This window comes from Notamacropus eugenii, chromosome X (genome assembly GCF_028372415.1).
Source record: "Notamacropus eugenii isolate mMacEug1 chromosome X, mMacEug1.pri_v2, whole genome shotgun sequence".
Classification (NCBI taxonomy): Eukaryota; Metazoa; Chordata; class Mammalia; order Diprotodontia; family Macropodidae; genus Notamacropus; species Notamacropus eugenii.
Genome location: NC_092879.1, coordinates 100,752,440 through 100,779,835, shown reverse-complemented (window position 1 = coordinate 100,779,835; position 27,396 = coordinate 100,752,440). Strand labels below are relative to the sequence as shown.

The window sequence follows — 27,396 nt, the reverse complement described above, 5'->3', positions numbered from 1 at the left end:
TCTTTGCTCCCTGCTCCCCCTCTGCTTTGGTAACTCAAACAACTGCCCTCTGATCTTTGTCTAGAAAGTCTAGTAAGCAAACATGCCACTTTGTGCCTTTTCCAAGAATGGTGGGAAGAGGGAGTGGGGGTGGGGAAGGAGCCAGCCTTTGGAAAGTCACAGTGAAAACAGAGTGTCGTCAGGGCCTATGAGTAACACTACAACATTTACCCATCTCCTAAAATGCCTTTACAGTCTCAAATAAAAATGGGGCCAGATGCAGCCAGACCAGAACTTGCTTAGTAGGTAACAGATTTATTGAACTTGCTCATTTAAAAAAAATTAAGGTTATAAACAACATATGTCAGAAATCCTATAAAACCACTCTGGAAAGCATCTTTCCTGGAAAGCTGAGACCCCTGCTAAGGTTTAGAATTTGCTTTTCAAATCCTTGTCCTTCTGCACCATGGGCTGTTCAATGAAAAGAAAGCAGGGGAAAAGGGTTGGGAGAGATGGGGAACAGGAAAAGAAGAACAGAGAAGAAAGAAGCCAAAAATAGAAGAAAGAGAAAGAAGAAATAAGGGAGAGGAAGGCAGGGAGGGAAAGAGGAAGAAAGGGAGGGAGAGAAAGGAAAGGAGGGTGGAGTAGAGAGGGACAGAGAGGAAGGAAGGAAAGACGAGAGAGGAGAAAATGGAGGGAGGGAGAATAAGGAAGGGGAAAGAGAGAGGGACAGAGAAGAAGAAAGGAAAGAAAGGAAAGGAGAGAGAAAGGAAGGGAGGGAGGAAAACAGAACAGAACAGAACAGTTATCCTTGGAAACAGCATGTTCTGAGTAGGTCTGTGTCCAGTAGCTACCCCAGATGCTCAGCTGCCTGGTCCCCTCCCAGGATGTAATCTGTCCAGCCCCCTCAGAGAGCTAGCAAGCTCCTATTTACAAATACAGGTGCTGTTGCTATGAGTGACCATGGCCTGCACGTGAGGTCTGCCTGCAAAACTCAAGCTTTTCAGGCAGTGAGAAGGCACTCAAGGGACTGAAGTCACAGGATGTGAGGGAGGGCCATTGCAAAGCCCAGGACTGCAGATATCCTATAACTTAATGCTCAAATTTCACAGAAAGACAGAGTTCTGCTTCAGAGATGGGGTTCCGGATAGGTGGACTCTCCCATAGCATTCCAAGGGAGGCCTTCTCAAAGAAGTCTTCCTGTTCTTATTTAGAGTTACTTAGGGAAAGAATACAGGGGGGAGGGAATCTGAGAGACACGCTGCTGGGGTGGAGGAAAGCAATCTAATCTAATCCTGCTTCTGCCCCAGACTTATTATTTCACCTCTCTGGGTCTCAGTTTCTTCATCTGTAAAGCAATTAGCTGGATGAGATGACCCTACAGCTGTGACAATATTTGTCTTAAAGTTTCTTCCAACTCTGACATTCCATGTTCCAAGGTACTGCCAGCTCTGGCATTCTCTGTTTTGAAGGCCCCCCTCCCCTCCTTAGCTCTGATGTTCTCTGATCCAATGCTACCATTTTGTGGTCTCTGTGAGAAATTATCTTTATCTTCTCATTCATCCATCATATGGCTCTTGCTGGATTCTGTCTAATCCATTCGAAGCCCCTTCTAAGTGTTGAATCATTTACATCTGTAGGCCTTAAGCAATTCCTTAGGATTTATCTACTAAATCCCAGTTGGGTTAGGCTTGGCCTTTGTAGAGAGAGTTGCCATAAGGGAGTCCCTGTGCTGTGAAAACCGCAACTCCTTCCCATGCTGGCCTCCTCCTTGATTTATCTATCTCGTGGGGGTATTGATGGGAAAAGGGCTTCCTAAGTCTGGAGCACAGGTAGTAGGGCTAGAATGAGGGGGTGGGAGAGCTTTGAAAGCATGAATGCTATCCAAGAATGAACTGGACCACCTTGGGAGGTGCTGGACTCTCCCTTTTTGGAGGTCTCCAAGTGACTAGATGCCCACTTGTGTGGAAGGCTAGCAAGGCAACTCTTCAGGTCCAGCTTAGAATACATGTGGCTGTTCTGTAGAATTGGAGCATCTTGGACTTTCTAATCTCTAAGGAATGGGGGAACTGACTTCTGTCCTCCTGTCGGACATGACCAATCCCTGCAGTCCTTATGTGGATGCCCATGGCTGGATATTATAGTCAGAGTCTCAGGAGCAGATGTCATTCTCCCTCTCCCCTTCCCCCACCCTCCCTCCTTCCCAGCCTCTCTCCCTCCCTATCTCCCCCCTTCTCTCACACACACTCATGCACATACACACACACACACACACAGAGACAGACACACACGCACACACAGATGACCTCATTCCTCAGACTGTCTAGGTGATAGGGGTGTGGAGCAGAGGCTTCAGTCAAAAGTAGTTTTTTTATAATTAGGTTGGTATCTCAAATGCTGATAAAATAGGGCAGTTGAGCACAGCCTTCCACCACAGGTACACCAGCACCAGGGCCCGCCTGAGTCTCCCAAGGCCCTGGGAATTTCCTTCCAGATGTTTGTTCCAGATCTCAAGACAGACTCTGGTCTCCCAGGAGGAAACCTGGGATTTCCTAGTTACTAACTCCAGGCTGCTCTCAAGCAGACCCTTCCAGAGTCAGCCTCGAATCCTGGAGGCAATTGGATGACAACCCCATGCTCAGCATAAAGAAACAGAGGCAGCCAGCCTCAGAAGTGACTTTCCCATTGTTTGCCAGGGTAGTGGGCAACCAAGAGCATTTTTAAACATTTTTGTTCCTGAAGCAAGTGAAACAAGGTAAAGCAGCCCCTCCAGAGCACCAAAAGGCACTCACTATGGGGTGGGGCGGGGGAGGGACAAGGATATAAGCTTAGGAAGATCAGGACCACAAAAGAGCTGACCACTGGGGACTGAGGTCCTTTCCTGTGGGGTGCCTGCAATGCTGTTGTCACTTCACTTGGAATTGCACATGAATAATGACCCTAGCATGTCTATAATACCTAGTGGCCCTAGGCCTTTCCACTTCAGCCCAGACTATCTGGTCTGTGGGGCTGAACCAAGACTTCTGAGGGACTGTGGATCCCTGTAGTGTAGACCTAAGTCTCTGGAATCTTCTGAAGGGCCTCCCATCTCTAGGAAATCTCTGTTCCCTTTGGACATCCCCCCCCAGGAAATCCTTGATGGAATGGGCAAACACCTTGGGTGAGCACAGGTCTCTGTTTTATATGTCATTTGATGTCAATATTCAGTAAATCTTTGGCCAGAGTGACCTACCAGATCACATCTGTCATGAAGGAGTGAATGAAAAAGTGCTTAAAGTAGTGTCCTAAGCACTGGGGATGCAGAGAAAAAAGTAAAAATAAAATAAAATAAAATAAAAAAGCAAAAAGCAAAATAATCTCCTCTTCTGGAGCTCCCGGTCTAAGAGGAGAATACCATGCATGTGGTATACACATGCATATCCACGTGTGATCGTAGCATTTTGCAGAATTTTGCCATGTGTGAAGGTACCTGGTTGGAGAAGAGACTTAAAAATTGCATTTTGTCCTTCCATATCAAAAGCTGATTTGTAATTAAATACTCCACAGTAGGGCCTCGGATTCCAACTACAATTGTGAGTTCACAGATATGGGGAGCTATAGGACCTTGGCTAGGCAAACCTTCCTGTTCCTGGCTCCTGTTTTCATCAAGGATACCCTCAGGGTGTGCCTAGACCACTCATATAAGATGTGATAGAAATGTGAATGTATGGATTGATCGTTACTGTCTATTCAGCTGACATGGTGTTTTTTGGTCATAGTACTGCCTACGATAGAATCTTTGAGAATATTTATTGATGATAAGTTCTGTGAGAAGATTTCTTCCCATGACTCCTAGGTCAATTACTTTGGCTAGTGACCAGCTTTTCATCAGAGATTCACTTCCCATAGTGAAGCACCAGATGAAGGTGTTAATGGTTCAGAATTGGTTTAATCCTTTGCTCTGTATGATTTTTTTTCACCTAGTCCTATTGAGCCCTGGACCATTCCCAAAGTACATGTCTGACTGACAGGAATTTCTGTTGAGCTAAGTGATTGTTAACCCAACTGTGAGAAGTTCCAGAGGCAATCGTCTGGCACTGATTCCACAAAGTTACTCCTGAATAGATTCAGGGTTGCCAGCTGAGGCAGGAAAAACTGGACCATCAGTTAACAACGAGATCTGTCCCATAGTAGACTAGGTGACCTTATTAAGTAGGGAGTTCCCTATCAATGGAGGTCTTCAGGCAGAAGTTGGATAACTGCTTTTTGAGGATGTTTCTATAGAGGAATGCTTCATCAGTAGAGGGAGTCCAAGTATGCTGAGTACATAAACCAGGATTTGGGGAATGGGGAAGGTGGGCCACAGGATGCACTGCTCAGTCAGTAACAAAAAGAGTTCTGCCTCGGACCTCTGGGTTTCATTCTTTAGGAATAGAGGAGAGCATCATAAAATCTGCCCTGAAAGGGCCGTCAGAAACAAGCCAACCACCAAAGAGCCTCATGACGTTATGTGTAATTGCCAAAAACCATGAGCACCTTAAAGACCTAACAGGGAGTGAGTAGTTGGATAAATCAAGGGGCGTTCACGTAGGGGCATGGAGAGGAACTGGGCCAGGGATGCCATTGGAATAGGAACTCCTGCGACAGAGGAAATCTCCTTTACTGAAGCAGGTCAACACCTTCTCTGTGGTGCATGTGTGCATGTGTGTGTGTGTGTGTGTGTGTGTGTGTGTGTGTGTGTATGTGTGTGTGGAGTCTTAGGTACCCAGAACACTGAGATGTGCAATGATTTGCCCAGGGTTGCGTCACCAGCATATCTCAGAGACGTGACTTGAACCCATGGCTTCCTGACTGGGTGCCTACTGCTTCACCCTGTGTCACATTCACGGAAAGGATATTGTCATGCAATTAAGACAGACAGGCGTGAAGAGTCTAAAGCATCTGAAGAGACCTTTAGACAGTAATCCAAAATTTGAAAAAACAAAATAGAAATAAAAACCAAAGCAGCAGAATGGAGAGAAAATGGAAGAGCAAATGACTGGTAGAAGGAAAGAATCATGAGACGGAGACTTAGAGGCTGTGACTGAGAGGCTGCTCCTTGACACCAGCTGCCAGATTTTTACTGTTTCTTTGTGTGCCATGCACTTAGCACAATGCTTGCTCGGTAGTCCGTCAGATGCCTGTAATCAGTGCTTGTTGATGGATTGACTAATTAGGGCGTTTGGGGGGTGGAAATTAAAGTAATTTAAATGCAAACTACTGAGCCAGTTTCATTGGGGGTGTATTGACATTCTATAGAAAGTTTTGAATAAATCATTTTTGAGTCAATCAGGAGAACTACATGGAAAAAAATGAGGTGGAAGAATCCAACCAAGGCAGAGGCCAGCCAGTCTTGGAATACAGGTTACCAATAATGGAAGTCTATTGCCCCCACTGCAGGGGCTCTGTGGGCCCAGTTGTTTTCTGAACAGCTGTCCCAGAATGACAAGAGCTTGAATCTCAAGAGTTCTCAGCAGGATGGAATTTAAATAGGGATAAACATAAAATTCTACACTCGGCTTTCTAACTACTTTTTTAACTACAACTGCTCATTCAGAGCATGGGATAAGCGTGACTAGAGAGCAGTCCATCTGAAAAAGGCTCAGGGTTTGAGTGGACCGGAAGTTCAGTATGAGTTAGCAGTGTGACCCGGCAGCCTGAAAAACATTTCTGTAGCACTTTACAGTTTATAAAGGGCAGCTGAGGGAAATAGAATGCCAGATCTGGAGTCAGAAAGACCTGAGTTCAAATCCAGGTCTAGACAACCACTGGCTGTGTGACCCTGGGCAAGAAACTTCCCCCTGTTTGCCTCAGTTCCTCATCTGTAAAACAAGCTGGAGAAGGAAATGGCAAACCACTCCAGCATCTCCGCAAAGAAAACCCCAAATGGGGTCGTGGAGAGTCAGACTGAAAATGGATGAACAGCAACAACCAAGCGCTTTACATAGTAAACCCACTGGAACTTCACAACAACCCATTTTATAGAAGAGAAAACTGAGGCAGTTAGCGGTTAAGTGACTTGCCCAGGGTCACCCAGCTAGTGTGTATCCAAGGCTGCATTGAACTCAGGTCCTCCTGACTCCATCTACTGTAGCACCTAGCTGCCACATGGTTTCTCATTTAGATAGGTGTTAAAGCAGGTGCTCTCTGAGATTCCTTCCATCTCAGATTCTGAGGTTCTAGTTGGACCTGGATTGTGACATGAGCCACAAGGTGCATCAAGGGGGCCTGAAAACATAGTATGTCATGATTAACTGGACAGATCTAGAGGCAGAAAATGTGCCCTGTAAATGGGTCTGTCACGAATTGGCCCAGGCCTCCAGCACCAGAAGGCAGCCTTTGCCACATCTCTGGGAGGCCATGGAACCCCTGCCATTTCCCACTTCATAAGTGTTTTGGTGCCTGTGTAAAAGGCTTATCCCCCTCTCCCCACTGGTTCTTTCTGGTCTCCTCTGGCAGAGCTGTGGGTATTGGCATAGGGCCACAGATGTGGGCATCTCATGTGGTTTGAATCAATGGGGTTCCATCCTGCCCATATCCTTAGGCTCACTACCCACTTCTTTGGTCACTATTTACAGAGTGTTGAGATAGAGCAGGCTAGTAGATGGAATAAACACTGAGGGCTCCCTGTGGGGCCTTTGGTTCAGCCTATCCTAGCACCTCCAGCCTCTGCCCACCGTGCCCTCCACCCAATCCTTTCCTTCCCTTCCAAACACTTGGCCAAGTCTTTGCTATGCCCAGAGCAGTAGTCCTCACCACATTTATTCATTCAACAAACTTTTGCAGATGGGTAGTGCCCTGTACTCCTTGGCCCCCAGATACTCATGGGATCTCCTTCATAAGCCTTTGAGGTGGGTTGTGCAAGTGTTGTTATTCCAATTTCAAAGGCTATTAAATTGAAGGTGAGTGGCTTTTCCAAGGCCATCTAACTAGGGAGTGGCTAGCAGAGACTTGAACCTTCATCTGCTGAGTCGCAGGCTTTTCCTATCCTGGCGCTCTGCCTTCCTGAAGGTCTTGAGGCAGGGAGCTGAAGGGGAGTGAGAGTGGGGGCCACAGCAGAAGAGGAAGAACCCTAGTTCTTCCTAGATGCTAGTTCCTGTCTAAGCTCCTAAAGTACTCTGGAGGGCGCAAACACTGGAATGGCCTCCTGGCTCGGGGTTGGGTTTGCACAGCTGACAGGTGGAAGCACCTATAGGAGCCATATCTTTGCCAAGTCTTTCTCCTACAGCTTTCAGAACAAGCAGGAAACAAGCAGGTGCCATGAGGGGCACATGGCCTGTGCCACCTGTTTGGGCTCCACCATCACCCAGAACCAATCAGGATGGAGGTGTGAGGGGGGTGGACAGGGAGCCCTTCTCTCAGTTGGCTGGAAAGGAGACGGCCAAGACTTAGGACTCAGAAAGCTGAGAGGTTGTCATGGGAGACCCTTAGCCTGTCCCTGAATGGCTGAAAGGAAGCTGATCAGGTCATGAGAAGCCATCACCCCTGGTGGCTGCTGAGGCCCTTGTCTGAGGGTATAGCATTGAGATGCCCCCCCATGGCTAATAGGGAAAGAAAGCAGTGCCCTCAAGTGCACTGAGGACCCTCTGAACTGACTGTTCAGCACTTGGGAGAGCATGCCCCTGCTGAGAGGGCCTGCAGCGGTCACAGAGCTATTCCTGGAGAGGCAGCTCAAGGTTTCCATGAGTAGAACCCTGGACCCAGAGTCACCCAACTGTTGAGACTACTTTCATCATCCCTGTGATGTCCTCGAGGGGCGTTCCCCCAAGGAGGTGAAAGGCAAAAGAAAGACCTGATGAAAGTGGGAGGGGCCAAGCTATGCCCAGGTGTGAAGGTGATGGAATATTATTGCCCTACAAGAAACAAAATGTTTGAGAAGTTCGGAGACACTTGGGAACACTTGTCTGATCTGATGCAGCCTGAAGTGAGCAGAACAGCAGGGAAGGGAACAAGATGTGTGTGTGTGTGTGTGTGTGTGTGTGTGTGTGTGTGTGTGTGTGTGTGTGTGTGTGTGTGTGTGTGAGTGATGCACTGTGCTAAATGCTTTACAGATATGATCTCACTTGATCATCACAACAACCCTTCATAGGTAGGTGCTATTATGATCCCCATTTTATAGATGAGGAAACTAAGGCAAATGAAAAGTAGGCAACTTGGTCAAAGTCATACAGCTACTAAGTATCTGAGGTCGCATTTGAACTCAGGTCTTCCTGCCTCCAGGAACCAATGAGACCAGTAGACATGACTAGAGCCACATAAAAAATAGATTAAATACAGTGACCAATCTTGGTCCCAAAGAATAGGTGATGAGTCATACCTCCTTTCCCTCAGTAGAGAAGGAGAGAGTCCCAGTAGAGAAAGCCTCAGCAGAACAGGGGCCTGGCCACTCATTTGTGCTCCTTTGGTCAGTTTGTGACAAGAAAAAACTAATCGGAGATATTGGGAATGACTGTGAGAAAAAAACCAAAAGGTATCCAACTCCTAAAAATCACTTTGCAAACATTATCTCATTCCTCATAACAAATCCATGAGGAAACTGAGGCCCACTGGAGTCAAGTGATGGACTGGAGGTCACCCCCTTCAGGCCTAGGGCCTGGAACACTTGGCCCCCTTTTGGCTTCACGCTCTGACTTCCATGCTCCTCCCCATCAAGGGCTGGCACCCAAGTCGGGACTATTCTAAAAAAGGCTTGGATCGCCTGAGTTCCCTGAACCGGTTGGGATCATTTTCCTTAGAAGTTATTTCCATGAAATTGTCTGTGACTTCACTGTCAGTGAAACTGTTGACACTCCTTTTCAAGTGCCTGTTCACTTATGCTAAATTACGCTAGGCGAGCATGTGTTCCCCACATGGATGGATTACCATCATCCATCTTCTTGTAATAACGGTCAAATTAAAGCATGATGGGTAAAATAAGCTGCCGCTACCCTCCCTTTACCCTGTGGACAACAGTCCTGTCTCTAGCACCAAGGTGGGCCACAGCCTGGGCTCAAAGTCAGCAGGGTCTTGGCCTTGAGCCTGGCTCCAAATGGGTCTCCCAGCACTTCCGTTGCCTACCATGCAGGCTTGTCATGAAGGTCAAGTGAGATCAGCTAACGTCCAAACAAGCTACAGGGAAGAGACATTGGAGATAATCACCAGAGGGATGGCACAAGGATTGGGGGGAATCAGGGAAGGCTTCCTGGAGAAGGCAGAATTTTAGCTGAGACTTAAAGCAAGAAGGCAGAGACTTCCAGTGAAAACATCCAGAGTCTGGAGATGGAAGAACAAGGAAGCCAGCATCACTGGATCAAAGAGTGCGATGGGAAGGCTTGGAAATGCCAGAATATTTTCAATTTGATCCTGGAACTGATGAAGAATCACCAGAGTTTATTGAATAAGGGGGTAACACTAACAACTGAATGGAGAATGGACTGTAGTAGGTAGAGCCAGGAAAGAGTTGATGAGGGTGATAACGATGTCAAAAAGAAAAGACAAGAAAGAATTCATACACACTGGGAGATAGATGGAGTACCTCCGCACTCCTTTCTCAAGCTTGCCATTGTGCCCAAGCATGGGAAGGACTGGCATCACCTTGGCCTGAACTGTGGAGGCCATAGAGGGTAGGAAGGGCAGCCATGTTTGGGCCCAAGGGAGGAGGAGGTGCTGAGAGTCATGTCTTCAAGGAAACCCAGGCCTGGGGAAGCCACCCCTCCATCAGTGCTGCTTCCTTTGAATCCATAGGCATACATCAGCTAGACTTGAGTCATAGCCAGTCATGTCCCCAGCAAACCCTAAACACACACACACACACACACACACACACACACACACACACATACACATATACATTACGCAAAAGAGAGAAGTTCACAGACAAGCAAGGCCATGGTAAATACAGTGCTGTTAAATATAAAATACACTTGAAAACAAAACTATATGACAGGTCATATTTTCACACACAACCCTATTTTCTGTTCTTTGCATATTGAAACATTGAGGTTAAGTTCATAATAAGCAAAATGTAAATTTTGTTTGTTTTTGTTTTTAACAAAGAATTTAGTTTTAGGAAGGCTGAGTTAGAGAAGAGGGCACCTGATGGCAGGCAGTGGTCCAGGCAGGAGGTAATGAGGCCCTGCACTGGGATGAGAGTGGCGAGAAGGGGGAGGGGATGGGGGGAGGGCACTTGTATGTGAAGGAATGCTATAGAGGTCAACTAGACAAGATTTGGTGCCCGATTGAATGGGAGATAGAAGATTCAAGGATATTTGGAACCTGACTCTGGGACTATGGTCGCATCTTCAACTAACGTGGGGGAGTTTGGAAGGAAAGGTCTGGGGGAAAAGATAATGAATTCCCTTTTGGACATACTGACTTTGAGGTGCTGTCAGGTGCCCTGGTGGAGCTGTCCAACAGGTCATGGAGTTCAGGAGAGAGATGAAGCCTGTGTATATAGACTTGAGAAACTAACTGAGAAGTTGGTAGCAGATGAGATTCTAAGGGAGAAACTAGAACTTGAAACTGCAGCCACTTGGGATGAGGGGATAGGGACCCTGACCATTGGTGGGGGATGATCCGACAAAGGATGAGAAGGAGTAGTTAGAGGCAGGAGCAGGAGAGAGAAGATAAGTGAAAAGAGATTATCTAGAGTTGCAGAGAGAGGGCACGGGGTGAGCGGAAGGATCCAGGGAAAGACTTTGCCAAGTGACACGTAGGCCTTGAAGCCTTGACCCTCCCCTGGGAATGCCAAGGAATTTGAATTTCTTTTTTCCTCTCTTTGCAGGTCCAGTTAAAAACAAGAAAAAGGGTAAGGTCACCTCGTTTGCTATTCTTTCTGGTGTGTGTGGTTGAATGACTTTCTCCTAACGAACCCTCAGTGAGTGGCCTCCTTGGCTTGGTCCTCCTCCATGGCATTGAGATTGTTGGTCAGTGAGGCCTGCACTTGGATCATTAAACTAGACTAACTCAGGAGAAACCTGAGGGCCTTTCTGAAAACCTGCCCTCAAGTAGAAGGGAACTCAAAAGATTTCCTGGTGAAAGTCGACTCGAGGCAAGGCCAAGTGGAGGCAAGGCAGAGTCGGTTCCCTTTCTGCCTATTTGTTCTTCACTCTTTTCAGGGGGTTTCCTTTTCCTACAGTCAGGAAGCAGGGGTGCATGGAGCTCCTGACTGAGCTCAACATATGGCCCTTGCTTCTTGGCCTCACAAACTTTCCCTCTTCCCCTTAGTGGCATTGAATGTCACAGCCAAGTGGGACCTTCAAAAGCCATCTTATCCTAGAAACTCAGAATCTCCACAATGATCCCAGCCACTTTGTCTAGACTCTGCTGAGAGACCTTCAACGATGGTGAGCCTGCCCTCTCCCATAGCATCCTGTGCCACTTTGAGTCTGAATCTGCCCTTCTGTAATTTCCCCTGCTCACTCCTGGTTCTCTGCCCCTTGAGACCAAGCACAATATGTCTGATCCTTCTTTTCCAAGTAGAGGAAATGCCCAGGAGGAACAACCTTGCTGAGCCAGTGATAAGCTGAAGCTCGCATCCCCCACTGACACCACACTGGACATTCTTCTCTGGCACTGATAGGATGATAGGTCTTCAGGCCCTTCTCACCCACTTCCTACTTCCTGTAGGCCTGAACTAGGTCAGGAGCCATGCAAGTAGTAAAAAAGGGATGTATGCAGGAGATGTTGTAGAAATAGAATTATCAGGACTTGGTGACTGACTGGTCCTGGAGTTTCCCCAAATTAAGAAATTGTCCAAAGCAGAAGAGCAATGCTTTTCCCATTGACCATCCAAACCTCACCCTAGTTCCAATCCTTAGCTGTCTTTGACCTGCCAGCAGCTGTGACTCTCCTTCTGTCTCCTCAGACCATCCAGCCTGGACTCTCCTTACTAGCCCTCTGTTCATCACCATTGTGGAGGCTTTGTTCAAGTTGGTCCCTCCCATTGAAACCCCCCCCCCCACTGGGGCAGCTAGGTGGTGGAGTTCAGAGGACCTGAGTTCAAATCCAGCCTCAAAAATTTGACACTTACTAGCTTGTGAACTTGAGCAAGTCACCTAACCCCAGCTGCCTCACTTCCCCCCCTCTCCCCCCAAAAAAGAAAGAAATCTACACACACACGCACACACACACACACACACAGTGTGTGGATTTGGGAGATGGGAGGGACTGTGGAATTCATCTAGTTCACTTGTGTTGTAGGTGTTTATAGATGAAGGAACCGAGTGTGAGGGAAATAAATGGCCTTGCCTGAGGCCCCCCATCTCCAAAGAGAGCTGGGCTCCCAAAGCCAGAACACTGACTTCTCTGCCAGGGCCTCTTCAGGTCATCAGCTCTCCTTCAGGGCCTGGGAGGTCCATGGTAGCTGCTTCTTTGGGGCCTGGCCAAGAGCCCCAGGAGCTCCAGGCTGGCGTGAGGCCCCAAGACAAGCCCTCTCTGACAAAGCTCCTTCGAGCAAACATGGAGAGAAGGGACCCAATCAGGCTGCTCTTAGCTCTCCTCTGTCTTTGCAGCTTCCCCTCCCCTCCATACCCCCCATGACCACTGCCCTGGCCAGCCTTGTCGATACTGAAGACAACACTCATGCACAACCCAAGCTGGGCACGTCATTCCTTCAGATAAGCCTTGTGTGGCATGAGTAGAACCATTAGAAGGCCTTGTGGTGGGCTGACTGAAAGGGCTGAATGTAGAGGAGATTTGAGGGGAAGCCGGCTCCTCCAGGCTGCCTTGGGATTTTCAGGCCCATAGAGAGTGGCCAACCCTCTGGTGCTGATGCCAAGCCTGCCTGAGAACTATGAAGAGCAGGGGCCAGAGGCTTGAAAGACTGGCCTCCCCTGCCTCCCCCACCCCTCACCCCACAGCAACCTTCCTGACTGGCTTCCCACTTGCCATACTCCATCAAACCCCTTTCCTGTTCTTGCCTCAGCCACATGGCTGCCTTTCCCCATTAACCAAACCTTGTGGGAATTTCTACCTCATCGCTCATTGTTGCCTGCCTCTCCCAAGCCTTCAGGAGGCCCACAGGTACCAATCAGCAAAGGCCCAGGAAGGAGGGCAGCCTCCTTTAAGGCAGCCTCTGATTAACCTCCAAGGACTCCTGAAGGAGACCCCAATTCAGGTAGATGGGGGTGAGGAATGCAGGGTAGAGAGCCCCAGAACCCATGGCTAGCTTCTCATAGGTCTGTCAATTCATAGAGTCATCAGATTGAGAGCTCCCCTCTTCCATGTCTCATAGGAACCTGAGGCCTCCAGAGGAGAAGTAACAGATTGTGGGCCTGGGAGGGCAGGGAGGAGACAACATTGACCAAGTTTGCTCTTTGTTTCCCCCACAGATCATCTGATAGTCTGATGTTAACGCTTGATTTTGTTCTGTTTTCTCAGGAAAAAAGGCCGGGCCTCCTGGGCCTAATGGTCCCCCAGGCCCCCCTGGGCCTCCAGGCCCCCAAGGACCTCCAGGAATCCCAGGAATCCCCGGCATTCCTGGGACAACAGTCATGGGACCCCCTGGCCCTCCTGGCCCCCCTGGGCCTCAAGGCCCCCCTGGGTTGCAAGGCCCCTCAGGTGAGTACCTCTCTCTCCTCACCCTGTGGCCAGAGGACCTTTATGAGTAAGTAGTCTGAATGTGTGGGGATAGGGGAGGATCTAGCCTTTTGGTCAGGTTGGGGTATTCTTGGAGGAGGGGAGAGCAGCTGCCTGACTCTGTGGGTAGCACATCCTGCCACCTCTGCTTTTTGCCCCTCTATTACAAGCCTCCATGTCTTCAGTATGACCACATGACCAGATACCAGGGGCTTCCCAGTAGAGAAATGGACACCCAGCTTTGAGTCCTAAATGCTGATATGACTTCTACCTAAAGCTGGAAGGGATCTTAGAACCCAGGACAGAAAATGTCATACCTGGGAGGGGCCTTAGAATAGAGGACGGCAGACGTGGTGTGAGGTGGGGGGAGCCTTAGGACAGGTGATGGCAGAGCTGGGAGACATATCGGAGGCTGTATCAGGAGCATTTTGGTCTATGAGAATTTCAGCTTCTCAGCCAACCCCCAGAAGCGAGAGCAGTCGGCAAGTGTTCAGGGATGGTCAGAGAATGTGAACTGAGAGTCCTTCCCATCGGAGAAGGAGCAAGGCCAAGCCTCCGAGCCAGAATCTGCACTGGATCTGTCTTGTTGCCCAGTCTTCCTTGTAACCCCTGGGCCCTTTCCCCTGGTGCCTGAGGGTATGGCCAAGAGGCCCCAGTGCTAATGAAGGCTAAGGGAAGGCCCTGGGCTGAACCTGTTGGAAATGCCTTCTCTCCCCAGCCTTCCTCATCTAACCCAAAGTCTGCTAAATATGGGATTTTGAGTGGCCTGGGAATTTAACCCCAATTTAACCCCAACTAAGCAGGGATAAGTAATGGTAGTCAAGGCAAGTAGCATTGTCATTTTACAATGAAGGAAACTGAGGCCCAGGAGAGGGTGACTGACTTGTCCAGTCAGTCAGCTAGTAAGTGACAAAGCTAGGTCTCAAACCTCAGACACTGACCAAAGCGGGACCATCAAGGCTACTGGACCTTCACTCAGACACACACACCCTCAGGCAACTCCAATCCTGTCTCCTTAGTGGAGGGCCAGTTGGGGCCTCGCTCCAGGGAGCTGCAGCTGGATCCGATCCCTGGAAGAAGGAAGGCCAGATTGTCAGTGCCCACCCAGTAGGGCCCAAGCAGGTTTGCTTCACAGGTGCTGCCAGCCTGAAACCCTGGTACTCTCTTACAGGTACAACTGACAAGGCTGGCGCTCGAGAGATCCAGGTGAGTCAGAGGAGGGCAAAAACAGGGGGTGCTCCTGGCTTGCTCACTTGCTCCCCTCCTTGTCCTTGTGATTCCCTTCCAATGAGGGCTCAAAGGCAGATGGGCACTTGCCAGCATCTTCTGACTCCAGTGCCAATGCTGTACCAATCATGCCACCCCAGTGGGTAGCAGCAGCTTTGAGGGCCTTATCATTGACCAGGCACAGAAACAGAAGCTATTTCTCCAGACCCCACCTCCAGTGTGGGAAGCCCCTGAGCAGTACTAGCGTGCCTTCCCATGCTCCTCAGCAGGTGGGGGCAGCCATGGTGCTGTACACACAGTACCTGCAGATCTCTTCCCAATCTGTGGCCAAGTTGAGACAAGCCCCTGGCCATGTGTGGAAGGAGGCCTTCCCCCTCCTTCCCTGAGCTTTCTGATTCCTCTGTCAGCATCTCCCTGACCTTCTCTGGGCCAGAGGAAAAGGACTGGGGTGAAAGTGCACAAGGTCAGCCCATCAGCCCTCAGCACCTACTCTCCTCCCTTCTCTCCCCTGCAGCCAGCTGTGGTACATCTTCAAGGCCAAGGCTCTGCCATCCAGGTGAAGAATGGTAAGAATCCCCGGAGGAGCCCAGCTGCTCCCCCTCCCCCTCCCCCCTCCCTTGTGCAAGGGAAAGCTGGGCTGGAATTCTTCCCATACTCCCTTCCATCAAACCATCAGCCACCCCTGCCAGAGACGTTCATAAACATACCTGTACATACACAAGCTGCAGAGAAAACCATATTAGAGTTGGAAGAAAGGCCTTTAGATCATAGAATGTCAGAGCTGGAGGGATCACATGGCACAGAGAGGGAAACTGAGGCTGCACAAGGAGCAGTGAGCCCTGTAAAAGGTTCCATCTTCTCCTTTAAGGAGTCACCTTTGATCCCTATCTGGGCTTAGCCGACTTTCCCCATATCCTTGGTACAACATCCTAGGCACAAGGATTCCTATCTGCCTTGATCCACATAAAGTGACTTGTCCAAAGTCACACCATCAGGAAAGGGCAGAGCCAGGTCCAGGTCTCCTGAGTCTGTCTACTACAGCAGGCTGCCCAGGTGGAGATGGAGGGGGGCACACATGTAAGTCAGTCAGACACTAAGCATTTATTAAACACCTACTATGTGCCAAATACAGTGGTAAACACTGAGAATACAAGGGCAAGTTTAAAAAAACACTCTGTGAGTATGTGTATGTGACCGCCCGGTCTGCTCCTCTGGCTGACCCATCTGTGCCACCCCCCCCCCCCCCAGTAATGGTTCTGGAAATGGAAGTCAATACATCAAACTCAGTGGCCACCCTAGCCAGACTGTGGCTCTCACACCTGCCCTGGGTCATCATCTGTTTAGACATCTGCGCCACATCTTGAAGAAATGTTAGGTGCACCCCCCCTCCCTGCAACGGCCTAGGCCTGGTAGTCCAGGCTCTCAGCTCCAGTCCCTGACTCATCCATGGCAGAGGAGTAAAGCCAGGGAAGAGGCTCCTTCCTTTGCACTACACATGAGGTAGGACAAAAGGCACCCCCCTCTGCTACCTCCACGTTGAGTATCTGACCTCAGGTGGCAGGGGTGGGGGGAGAGGAGATGGGGGAGATTTCTCAGCAGTACCAGCTCCCCAACCCCAGAGCATCCTGGGCAGTCTCGTGCAAATGGTACATACCTGCTCTGGTCTAGGCCCCACACTGGCCCTTGGAATTGGTTGTTAGCCTTAGCTCTGGCCACCTCAATCTCCAAGTAGCTCAGATCACGCTGGAGGACTCTCTCACAGCTGCTCCCACAAAAGCAGATGGTAGAATCCCTGAGCAAACAGATTCCCATCTCCCAAGGGTCCTCAGGGAAGAGCTTGGGTGGACTGCTTTGGGAAAAGATGCTCTGTGGTCTGATTCCCCTGGGGAGTAGGAGGAGGAGGATTTTCCCATCTGCCTGTGAAGTCTTATTTGAAATGATAGTGGCTGGAGTAGAAGAATAACAGTGGAGGCAATCCTGGGGTTTCTTGTCCTATGACAAGAAGTGAGAGAACAGAGAAGCCTGCAAAGTGTTAGACATGGTGGCGGCTTTGAGGTGGGGGCACTAGGAGACAGGCCTCAGCTTCCTGAGGGAAGACACTGTCCCCCCTCACCTCTGCTCTTTTGTGTCCTGAGCATCCTTCAGGTCTCAGCCAAAATTCTGCCTTCCTCAGGAGGCCTTTCCCAGCCCCCCCCCAAGCCCCTCCTTGAATTCTGAGGCCTTTCTCAGCCCCCCCAGCTCCTCTCTGAATTCTGAGGCCTTTCCCAGCCCCTGCTCTCTAGTGCCTTCCCAAATTCTGAGCTCATTTTCATCCACAAACAGCTCTCGATTTATATAAGTGGCTGATTTGTACCTAATATGAATTTGTCCCTCCCCCCATCCCCCCTCTTCTTTCAGGTAGCCTCTGTAACAAAGGTTCACATCAGATAATACCTTTGCACAAGTCATCAGTGAAGATGTATGTAATACTGTCCCATGATCATAGAGGGAATTAGAAGACCAAAGGTGAACTTGATGGTCAGGTGTGTTCAGTGCTGTACAGCCAAGGCATCCTCAGTGGGCAGCCTCAGCAGACACCCTTGGTGGGCACCCTCAGCAGGCTGCCTGCTGCTGCCCAGCCCCTCTCACTGGGGCCCTCTTGCTTCCCATGTAAAGGGAGAACTGGCTGTGCTCTGTCTTCATCTACTCATGTGGACATATTGCCAGGCTGTCTCCTCCATCAGAGGTCAAAGTCCATGAGTTTGACCTTCCCATATCCCCATCACTTAGCACAGTCTTGACACACATGATAAGTGCTTAATGAATACTTGTGGACCAACTGGCTGACTTGGGAAAGCAGAGGAGGAAGAGGATTGCCAAGTGAAGGGTGATTCCTGGTTTTTCTATGGCCTAAAGAAGGCATTTCAATTCTACAGGCCTCAATTTCCTCATCATAAAATAGGAAGGGGTTAGAGATTGAACTAGATCATCTTAAGGGCCTCATCTGGTTCTTGCTCTAGGAGCCAATGAAAACACACACACACACACACACACACACACACACACACACACACACACACACACACACACACACACCAAGGTAAGGAAGACCCAGGTCTCAGATCCATCTTAGGAAGTCACAAAAGTAACAGAATCCCAGAGCAGAAACTTCCAGACGATCCATTTCAACTCCTTTGTTTTATAGGCGAAGAGACTGAAGACCCGAGCGGGGCCATAGCTGGGCCTACCTGATGTCACTCCACTTCAAGGGGTGGGCAGGGTGGGAATCAGGCTCCAAGTCAAACACTGAATATTAATGCTGAGAAAATGGTTGCTCTACTCCATCTAAGCCTGGCCACCCTAGAAGCAGTGCCCTTCCCCTGTGGGCCGGGCCAGGCTGGGCTTGCTCTTTGGGGGGCTGGGGGCTGGGCTGGGTTATGGGGTCGTGCTGTTTTTCTGACATGTACTGAGTGACTACCGTTCTCTCATACTGAGATCTTTCAGGTGGAGTGCTGAATGACTGGTCGCGCATCACCATGAACCCCAAGGTGTTTAAACTGCACCCCCGCAGCGGGGAGCTGGAGGTACTGGTGGACGGCACCTACTTCATCTATAGTCAGGTAGAAGTGAGTACGGTCTTAGGCCTAACTCCTTTCCTAGATGCAGATCCCACCCCAGCCACAGAGGGGCACTGTGGAGCCAGCCACGGCAGCAAAGGAGTGACCCTTGGACTTTGAGGGAAATTTAACTGGGGCTAGGGAAGGGAGGAAAGAACTAAAGAGAAGAGGGACTTGGAGATTTCTGGAGATAGCCTGAAGGCAGCTGCCACAATGATGGCCACATACACCCTTCTGCCATGTTCCAGCCCCTGGAACCCCACCATGGGGCCCTCATCCCTCCTCCAAAGCCTGGAGCTGGGGTGTGTGTGTGTGTGTGTGTGTGTGTGTGTGTGTGTGTGTGTGTGTGTGTGTGTGTGTGTGTGTGTGTGTGTGTGTGTGTGTGTGTGTGTGTGTGTGTGTGTGTGTGTGTGTGTGTGTGTGTGTGTGTGTGTGTGTGTGTGTGTGTGTGTGTGTGTGTGTGGTATACGTGTGTGCGTGTGTATTGTATATGTGTGTGCATTGAGTGTATAGTGGCCTCTGTGGCCTGGCACCATGAGACTAGTGTTCCAACAAGAGCTGGGATTCTACCTGGTCCTTGAAGTCTTGATGTGCAGTGGAGGTGATAGATCAATGGCATCTCCATGGTGTAGTTTTCTCTAAGGAGAAAACTGTTTGTGGGGACTCCCCCCTCACCACCTGCTCTGCCTCATGTGCCAACCAGACCTGACCACAGAACAGTGAGTGTGGTGGCCTAGAAAATGAGACCCATGTCCCTAGCAAGGTGTCCAGTGTGCCCACCTGGCCTCCTAGCTCAGCCTGAGGGCTGGAATAGAGCAGGCACCTGCACTGGGGCCCCACGGTGGCATCTGGGGGCCCTTCAGGTCACTTTCTATCCCTTAATGGGTTTGTCTAACTCCCCTCCTCTCTCTACCCCCCTCTCCCCCTCCCCTGCCCTTCCCCCTCTCCCTCTTTCATTTGAGCCCCCCTTTCTTTGCCTACACCTCAGGCACACTGGGCCCTGGCAGGCATCTCCATTAGGGAAGGTGACAGAGTCTGAAGCTTGTACCTTCTTTAAGGTGTCAGGTCAAGAGACAGCCAGACCAGCTGAGTGATGAGGAACCCGGCCAGAGAAGACCAGCCCAGCTGGTCTCAGGTGGTCTTTTCTCAGTTCAGAATCTGATCCCCTGCTATGGGAATCACAGAATCGTGGGCTTGAGAGGGACTGCAGAGGGCACCTAGTTCAAGCCGGGATCACCTTTGACAACATCCCCAACTAATGGCTTCAACCAATGACCAGCCAGCTCCTGGAGAGTCCCAGAATGGGTGGTGCTACCCTGCTCCATCCCCAGCCCTTCACATCCAGGCCAAGAGCCATGCCCATCTCTCTGCCACGTGATGTCCCTTGGCCACCTGCAGCACATCCCTTCCAGGGCATGGACGTGTACCTCCCCTGGGCCCATGGAGAATAAATGCACATTATCTCAGCTGCCTGGCCACCCAGGTCATGGATTTATACTTTTTTCATGACCTGAGGCTGAGCAAGGCAGTAAGTAAATAGCTTCTATTGCTGAACCCACAGCCTCTCTTATAGCAGACCACCTGGAAGCAGAGACAGACAGAGAGAAAGAAAGGAAGAAAGGAAGAGGGAGGGGGGAGGGAGAAGGAGAGAGAGAGGAAGGGAGAGGAAGGAAGGAAGGAGGAAGGGAGGGAGGGAGGAAGGAAGGAAGGAAGGAAGGAAGGAAGGAAGGAAGGAAGGAAGGAAGGAAGGAAGGAAGGATGAGAGAGGAAAGAAGGGAGGAGGAAAAAAGGAAAGAAGGGAGAGAGAGAAAGAAAGAGAAAGAAAGAAGAAAGAGGGAAAGAGGGGAGGCACAGAGGGTGGAAGAAGATAGGAAAGGCTGTCTCAGCTCTCTATGATGAAGACCCTGGTCCTCATGTTTCCTCTGCCTGGCTGCTTCTCAGACTTTACTCTCCTTTCCTAAAATCAGCAAAAAAGAGCTGCCCCTATGTGTTGGCACTGCCAAGTCCCAAGGGCTGCCCAAATCCCCACTTAGCCATGGGTGAATTTCCTGCCCAGCCACACCTGGCCACAGTCCAGGGCTCCCCTTGATGAAAGGAAGCTTGCAGGCTTCTTCAATTTTTAGTAATCATCAGGACTGGGCAAAGGAAACTGGGAGGTTATTCAGGTCAACCCTGCAGATAGGGAAACTGAGGCCCAGAGAAGGGAAGTGACTTCCCCAAGATCACAAGCAAGTCAGTGGCAGAAAGAACCAGGACTTGAACCCTGGTCTCCTGGCCTCCAACCCAGAACTCTTTCCCCTGAATTACACAGAACTCAAAGAGCTGAGAAAGAGGACCAGAAACATTTGGCTGTGCCACCTGCATGTTGGCATCCTGGTCCTCAGAAGCCTTGAGGCAGCCCTGCCTTCAGCCTGGCCTACAGAAGCCTTGAGGTGGCCCGGCCTTCTGCCTGGTCCTCAGAAGCCTTGGGATGGCCGGGCCTAGCCCTGCCTTCAGCCTGACAGGGGCTGGTCCTCCCTCCAGGGAGATGCCTCCACAGCCCTGCCCCATCTCACCCCTCCTTGTCCCCTCTCCCCCCAGGTTTACTACATCAACTTCACAGACTTTGCCAGCTACGAGGTGGTGGTGGATGAGAAGCCCTTCTTACAGTGTACCCGGAGCATCGAGACGGGCAAGACCAACTATAACACATGCTACACGGCAGGCGTGTGCCTCCTCAGAGCCCACCAGAAGATAGCTGTCAAGATGGTACATGCCGACATCTCCATTAACATGAGCAGGCACAGCACGTTCTTTGGGGCCATTCGGCTAGGCGAGGCCCCTGCCTCCTAGACTCTCCCAGGATGGGAGGCCAGGATGCCTGGGGCCACCCCACCATTGCACTGCTTTGGAGGGAGTCAAAGAGAGACAGAGGAGAGAGCCAACTGCTCATGGTCTATTTATCCCCTAACGAGTGGCTTTGGGGCAAGCCAGCTTGCTGGGACCTGGGGGCGGCAGTAGGTGGGGCACTGGCCTTGGGAGGGCCAGGCCAGTCTTCATAGACTCAGGATGAGGGGTCACCCACAGGCCTGTGGCCTTGACAACTCTGACACCACCAGCTCTGTGGTGGCAGGCACTTCGGGGCAAGAACTGGCAGAGAACCAAGGAGGGAGCTGCCAAAGAGGGCCTCAGTTCAAATCCTCACCCTCAGGGCCCTTGGGTGAGAAAAACCAGCATGAGAAAATAGAGCAGAAAGCACTGGCCCATTAGCATTCTGAGCTCAGAGCCTGCCTCCACCACTTGCTAAATATCTTCTTCAGCATCTCTGGGCCTTGCCTGGGCTAGGTGACCTTCACAGTCCTATCCAGTTCTGACTTCACCTTCCTCTCTGCAAGATGAGGGCTACATGACTTTCCTCCTGAGTCTCTGCTTCTAGGCTCACTTTAATTGGGACTTTCCCCATGATGCAGTATGAAGGAACAGAAGCAGGGGGGAGGGGGACAGTAAGCATCCTGCCCCCCACAAGCCCACAATGGGGCTGATGGCTTCGCTGGCTGCTCCACTCTGACACTCACAACCTGCAGGCTCCATCATGGCCCCCTGCTTGGGCTGAGAGGAGGCCCTCACTTGGTCTCCAGCCTCTATCCTTAAGTTTGCCCCCTCCCTGCCTCATCCCCACCCCTCCTACACACACACACACACACACACACACACACACACACACACACACACACACACACACACACACACACACACACACACACACACACACACACCTCTGGACTCAGTAGACAAGACCATGGCCTTCTCCCCTGTTTCCAGGGCCATCCTCAGCCCTCAGTAAATTCCTGGGATTGGGCCACTCGCTGCCCTCTCCACATACACATACGCACACACACATGTGTACATGCACACACAATCTCTACACATCCCAGGCTGGCTAAGGTTTCCATTGTCCCAACCAAAGATCCAACTTCTGTTGAAACAGACTCCTGGCCTGAGACCAAGAGCCTTTCCCATTCGATGTGACTATGCACAAAAGGCTTTCATTCTGCTTATAGGACTTTGCCCACTGGCAGAGGATTGGACCAGATCATTTCTGGTCATCCCTTCAAGGTCAGATATTCCAGAGGCTAAACTTTAGACGTGAACCAGCCCCTCTGATTTCTGCCAAAAGGGTCTATTAATTCCTCCACGACTCAGAGCTGAAGGTGGATGCTGAACAGACTGGCACTCCCACTGAGCCAGCTGACTGACACAGAAAGGGTGAGATATGGGTGAAGATTCCCCTTCCCCCATGAGACTCAGGCCCCTAAGGGAGTCCATGATCTGTGCCAGAGGTTAGGTTAGTCTCCAGCTCTCAGAAGGCCCCATGGACTAGGCATGGATAGGACACCTAAGTGAGAGCCAATGGAAGGGGTGCTGGCCCTGGATGAAGAGAAGCTGGATTCACATCATGCTTCTCCTGCTTCCTACAGATGGGTCCTTGACCAAGTTGCTTTGCCTCCCCAAGGCTTCAGTCCCCTCAGCTGATTTCAGGATTCTCAACAGTCTTCCTCACAAATGAACTTTGAGGATGCTCCAGGCTTTGCTGATTCTGAGAAGGCCACTTGTGCTCAACAACAATTGTTCCAAGTTCCTCAGCCTGGTCCAAGGCAGAGTCCTATCAATAAGTTGGGGCAGACCAAGGCTTCCAATCAAGACAAATGTTTTCATTTTCCTGAGTGTCCTAAAGCTTTTCCTCCACTTCCACCACAGCAGAGCCTGCACAGGGGCCAAGTAGCAAGGCAGACCCAGTGTGAGCCTTCTGCCTCCTAGAAAGCTCACTGCTCATGACATTTTGGACAGCCAGACACAGAAGAGTTGCTGTTACACAGTCCACACGAGAAAGGCACTGGAAGCCTACTGAAGAAATCCAAAGCCCTGGTATGTCCAGCTCTTGGCAGCACTGGTCAGCCCGGCAGCTTCTGTACTGAGAAAAAAGGGCCCTTAATCTTCAGACCTTATGTCCACTTGATGTTGCATCAAGCAGGGCTGCTGGTCCCCTGTACTGACTTGTCATACTAACTGAATCAGTGTCTACCTCCTGTGGGCCCCGCTGGCAAGAGCTTGATGCCCAGGGAGGGACACAGAAGAGAAGTGGATATGACACTGGAAAGTACCTTGGAGAGCTCCAGATTCTCTGGACTAAAAGACCTTCCTTAAGAAAGACCAATTCTAGAAGCTGGCAGAGCAGGAGTGAGACACAAGGAAAGGGAATGGACTCCCATCCCGACTCTCTCAGCCCAAACTGTGGGGCACAACATGGGGTAAGGTGCCCCAAGCAACCCCCACCCCCAATCCCTTCCCAAAGAGAAGCTGGGAGCTGTGCCCTGAGGAGAGTGGTGCTCTGGCTCTGCCCGAATACTAGGCCTTTGCTCTTCCCAGAATGGATGGGGCTGTTGTGCTTGTTGCAGAAGAGGCCTGTGGCTGGGGAATTATTTGGAAGGTACTTTGCAGTCAAAAGAATTTGGAGAAGTTAGAGGTATGCCTCACTGATCATGCATTTTGCTTTCCCTGAGGGCTGGAAAACTAGAAGAAAGATTTGAATCCCTGCCCTGCCCCCTCCAAAGGTGCTGAGGGCCCTTCTCTTTCATGTCATGGCTTTGGCTCACTCGGTCCCAACTGCAGAGCCCAGGGACTGCGTGTGTCCAAGGTACCCTGACTGGACCCCCACTGTATCCCCAGCTCCTGCCATGGTCCTCTGTTGGGTCTTTACGGTCAAGTTCACTTAATCCAGCACACATTTTTTAAGTGCCAGGCCCCAGGATCCCACAACAAGAATGAAGCTGTCCCTGCCCTCAAGGGGTTTCTTTTCTGCAGTTAAAGCCCAAGTGGTCTTTTGCATGTGCAACCCTTGGTGACTGTAGAGCTGGGGAGGTTGGTGCAGTCCATCTGGGGTCCTCCTCCAGCTCTATCTACAGACCTAGAAGAAAGTTAAAATAGCCTCTCTGGGGCCTTCCATTCTCCTGAGGATTCTGGCTCTAAGCTCACAGCACCCAGAACCCAGATGGGTCTCGGCTCTGTGGGCCATGTTATAAATAGTCACCGTGTAGGTTTTATTTAACCCATTTTAATAGATCTGCTATTCAACCAAAGTGAGATGTAACTAACCTCCTACGGGTCCCACCAGTCTCAGCTTCATGCAGGCGAAAAGAGGCCGGCTGAGAATTTGGCCTTCCCTGTTTGCCCTGAGCTTCCTGCTTCCAGTAAGAAAGACCTAAGAGTCCCACAGATGAGACTAGCTCCTGGAGGCCCCTGTGGGGAAAAAGGGCAAATGCTTTCTGTAGGGTGCTCTGACTGGTGCAGTGCTCAGGAAGGTCCGCAGGGGGCGGCCTGTGGTCCAAAGCCCTGTCACAGTCACCAAGCTCTACTTCTGCAGCAACCACTTGGTGACACACAGGCCAAAGTGAGTAAGGGAGCATCCCCTACCTTCTGGAGTCTTCCTCTTCCCCAAGTTTGGTATCAAGCTCAGGGCAGAGGTGTGACCTGGGGCTGGGAGCCCCAGTGCAAGGCTGTAGGAAGGAGCTTAGGATGGGAGGCTGGCACCAGATGAGCCTGGGCTGCTCCCAATCCAGGAGCCAGGACAGACTCCAATGCTCTGGAGGAGGCTGGAGGCCCAAATGTGCCGCCTGTCCTCTAGATCTCTGTACTCTGCTCTTAAAGCCCCATCACGTCCCTCCAAGAAGGGCTGGGATGCCTGGCACCTCTTGCTTGGATAGGCTATCTCTGTGACTCAATGCAGGTGGGCCAAACAGGCCCAGGAGATGCCTAGTGTGGGAGCACAGGCCTGCTGCGGCTTGGTGGAGCTACTCTGTGTATATCACGTATACATACTGTATATATATATAAGCCAGGTTGTAAGTTTGTGTAAATGAATGGTTTGTTCTTGGCCAATAAAAGCATTTCCCCCATGAGAGGTTGAACTTGTTTGCAAAGTGCTGGCCCCCATCCCACCAACCAGTGAGCCCCTGCTCTGTGAAAGGTACAAGGTCTTCTTGTTACCTAGCCCCCACCCCATGAGGGAAGGAGAGAACTGAGTTACCTCCTAGCCACCAAGGCCCAAAGACCAAGATGCCCCTGAGCCAACATCCTCCCCTTCCCCCTACCTTTTCTCAGAGCTATGTACCTTGGGTCACCTCCAAGGCAAAGCCAGGGGCCAGGCCTGAGCAACATGCAAATAGACCTTCTTCCCAAGCAATGGATGCTGAGTGTACCCACTAGCTGAGCTAAGGGATCTCAGTATGTATGGCTGTGGCCCTGAGAGCCCCTTCTCAGGCCCCTCATGGGCTTTTTGGCAGCCATGTGCCAAGCTTTCTGAGAGTTCTATGGTCTACATAGTTCCATAGAGAGTCTAGATGACAAAGAGACTCCCAGGATGCCAAGAGGGCCAGGCAAGAGCTCAAGGCACTCACATCTCCCCCTCAGTGTACCAGGAGATGAGGGGGAATAGAGGTGTTGACCAGCAGCATTCTAAAGCTGAGCCCTGGCCAGAGCTGGAGTTCTGCTCTATTTAGGAAATGAGCATCCATGGGAAACTGATGACTCATTAAATACCTCCCCTCCAGGAGCTCAGAGACAAAAACAGAGCCAAGCATAAGCTGAATGAGCCACTTGCCTTGGTCCCAAGGGGATACCTGCTCCCCCATCGTTTGATGGCATAGATGGGTACAGTATAGGCAGGCACCTGGACAGCGGCAAACATTATGGGCCAAATGAACAGACATGGCAGAATGAAATCACCAGGCCTCAAAGCCTGTTTTTTATTCATTTTTAACTTAAATACATAAAGACAAAAAAGAGAACATTTTCATGTACACAGCACAACATAAAAAGAGGATTCTCTATAAAACTATGAATTTCCATTTCACCCTGTTTACTTTAAAAAAAAACTAAGTATTACACATCATTTTCAAATCTCCTGCTTTCCATGGTTCCTTCTAAATTTTCTTTTATTCTCTTCTGTGTGCTTTCTCTATTTTTTCCCTCCCATGCCAACCCTGCCCTAGTGATGGCTGCCATTAGACACAAGTGTGAGTGTATGTGTGTGTGTTTGCGTGTGTGCACACATGTACACGTGAAACCAATACTGTACATACTTCCATTTATCAGTTCTTTGAAGGCGGATAACATCTTCATTCCCTGGTCCTTTGTAGTAGATTTGAGTAAGACTCAAATTGGCCTAGTCACTCAAAGTGTTCTTTAAACAATATTGCTTTAGGAGAGTATGGAATAGTTTATCTATCAGATTTATGGACAAGGGAAGAAGTTAGGACCAAAGAAGATATAGAGAGTATTACAAAATGTAAAATAGATCATTTTGATTCTATAAAATTAAAGTTTTTGCACAAACAAAACCAATGCAACCACAATTATTAGGAAAAAAATTTGCAACAATTATCTCTGATAAAGACCTCACTTCTCAAATATATAGAGAACTGAGTCAAATTTATAAAAATACAAATCATTGCCCAATTGATAGATGGTCAAAGGATATGAATAGGCAGTTTTCAGACAAAGAAATGAAAGCTGTCTGTAGTCATATGAAAAAGTTCTCTCAAACACTATTGATCAGAGAAATGCAAATTAAAACTGAGGTACCACATCACACACAAAAAAGGAAAATGTTTGATGTTGGAGGGGATGTGGGATGTGGGAAAACTGGAACACTAATGCACTGTTGGTGGAGTTGAAGAGCCATTTGGAACAATGCCCAAAGAGCTATAAAACTGCATCCCTTCTGACCCAGCAATACCACAGCTAGACCTGTATCCCAAAGGGATCGTCAAAACGGGAGAAGGATCCACATGTACAAAAATATTTGTAGCAGCTCTTTTTGTGATGGCAAAGAATTGGAAATGGAAGGGATGGCCATCTCTTGCGGAAGGCTGAACAAGTTGTGGTATATGATTGTGACAGAATACTGCTGTGCTGTAAGAAATGATGAGCAGGCAGACTTCAGAAAAACCTGGGAAGACTTGCATGAACTGACACTGAGTGA

The 27,396-nt window shown here is 49.9% G+C and overlaps 1 protein-coding gene across 5 annotated transcripts in view; it reads left to right on the top strand.

Annotated features, from left to right (window-relative positions):
* The window catches only part of EDA (ectodysplasin A), a 174,291-nt gene extending 148,979 nt beyond the window's left edge, over positions 1-25,312 (top strand). Inside the window, exons 3-8 of one of the 5 annotated variants that reach the window (XM_072626295.1) lie at positions 10,760-10,783; positions 13,357-13,536; positions 14,726-14,760; positions 15,296-15,347; positions 18,265-18,380; positions 20,958-25,312. In XM_072626295.1, the coding sequence (XP_072482396.1) occupies positions 10,760-10,783; positions 13,357-13,536; positions 14,726-14,760; positions 15,296-15,347; positions 18,265-18,380; positions 20,958-21,209 (659 nt within the window). In that variant the 3' untranslated portion in view covers positions 21,210-25,312. Of the gene's footprint in view, positions 1-10,759; positions 10,784-13,356; positions 13,537-14,725; positions 14,761-15,295; positions 15,348-18,255; positions 18,387-20,957 lie in introns of all 5 variants that reach the window. The other 4 variants (XM_072626294.1, XM_072626296.1, XM_072626293.1 and 1 more) reach the window with 4 other exon arrangements.
* The last annotated feature ends 2,084 nt before the right edge of the window (positions 25,313-27,396 follow it).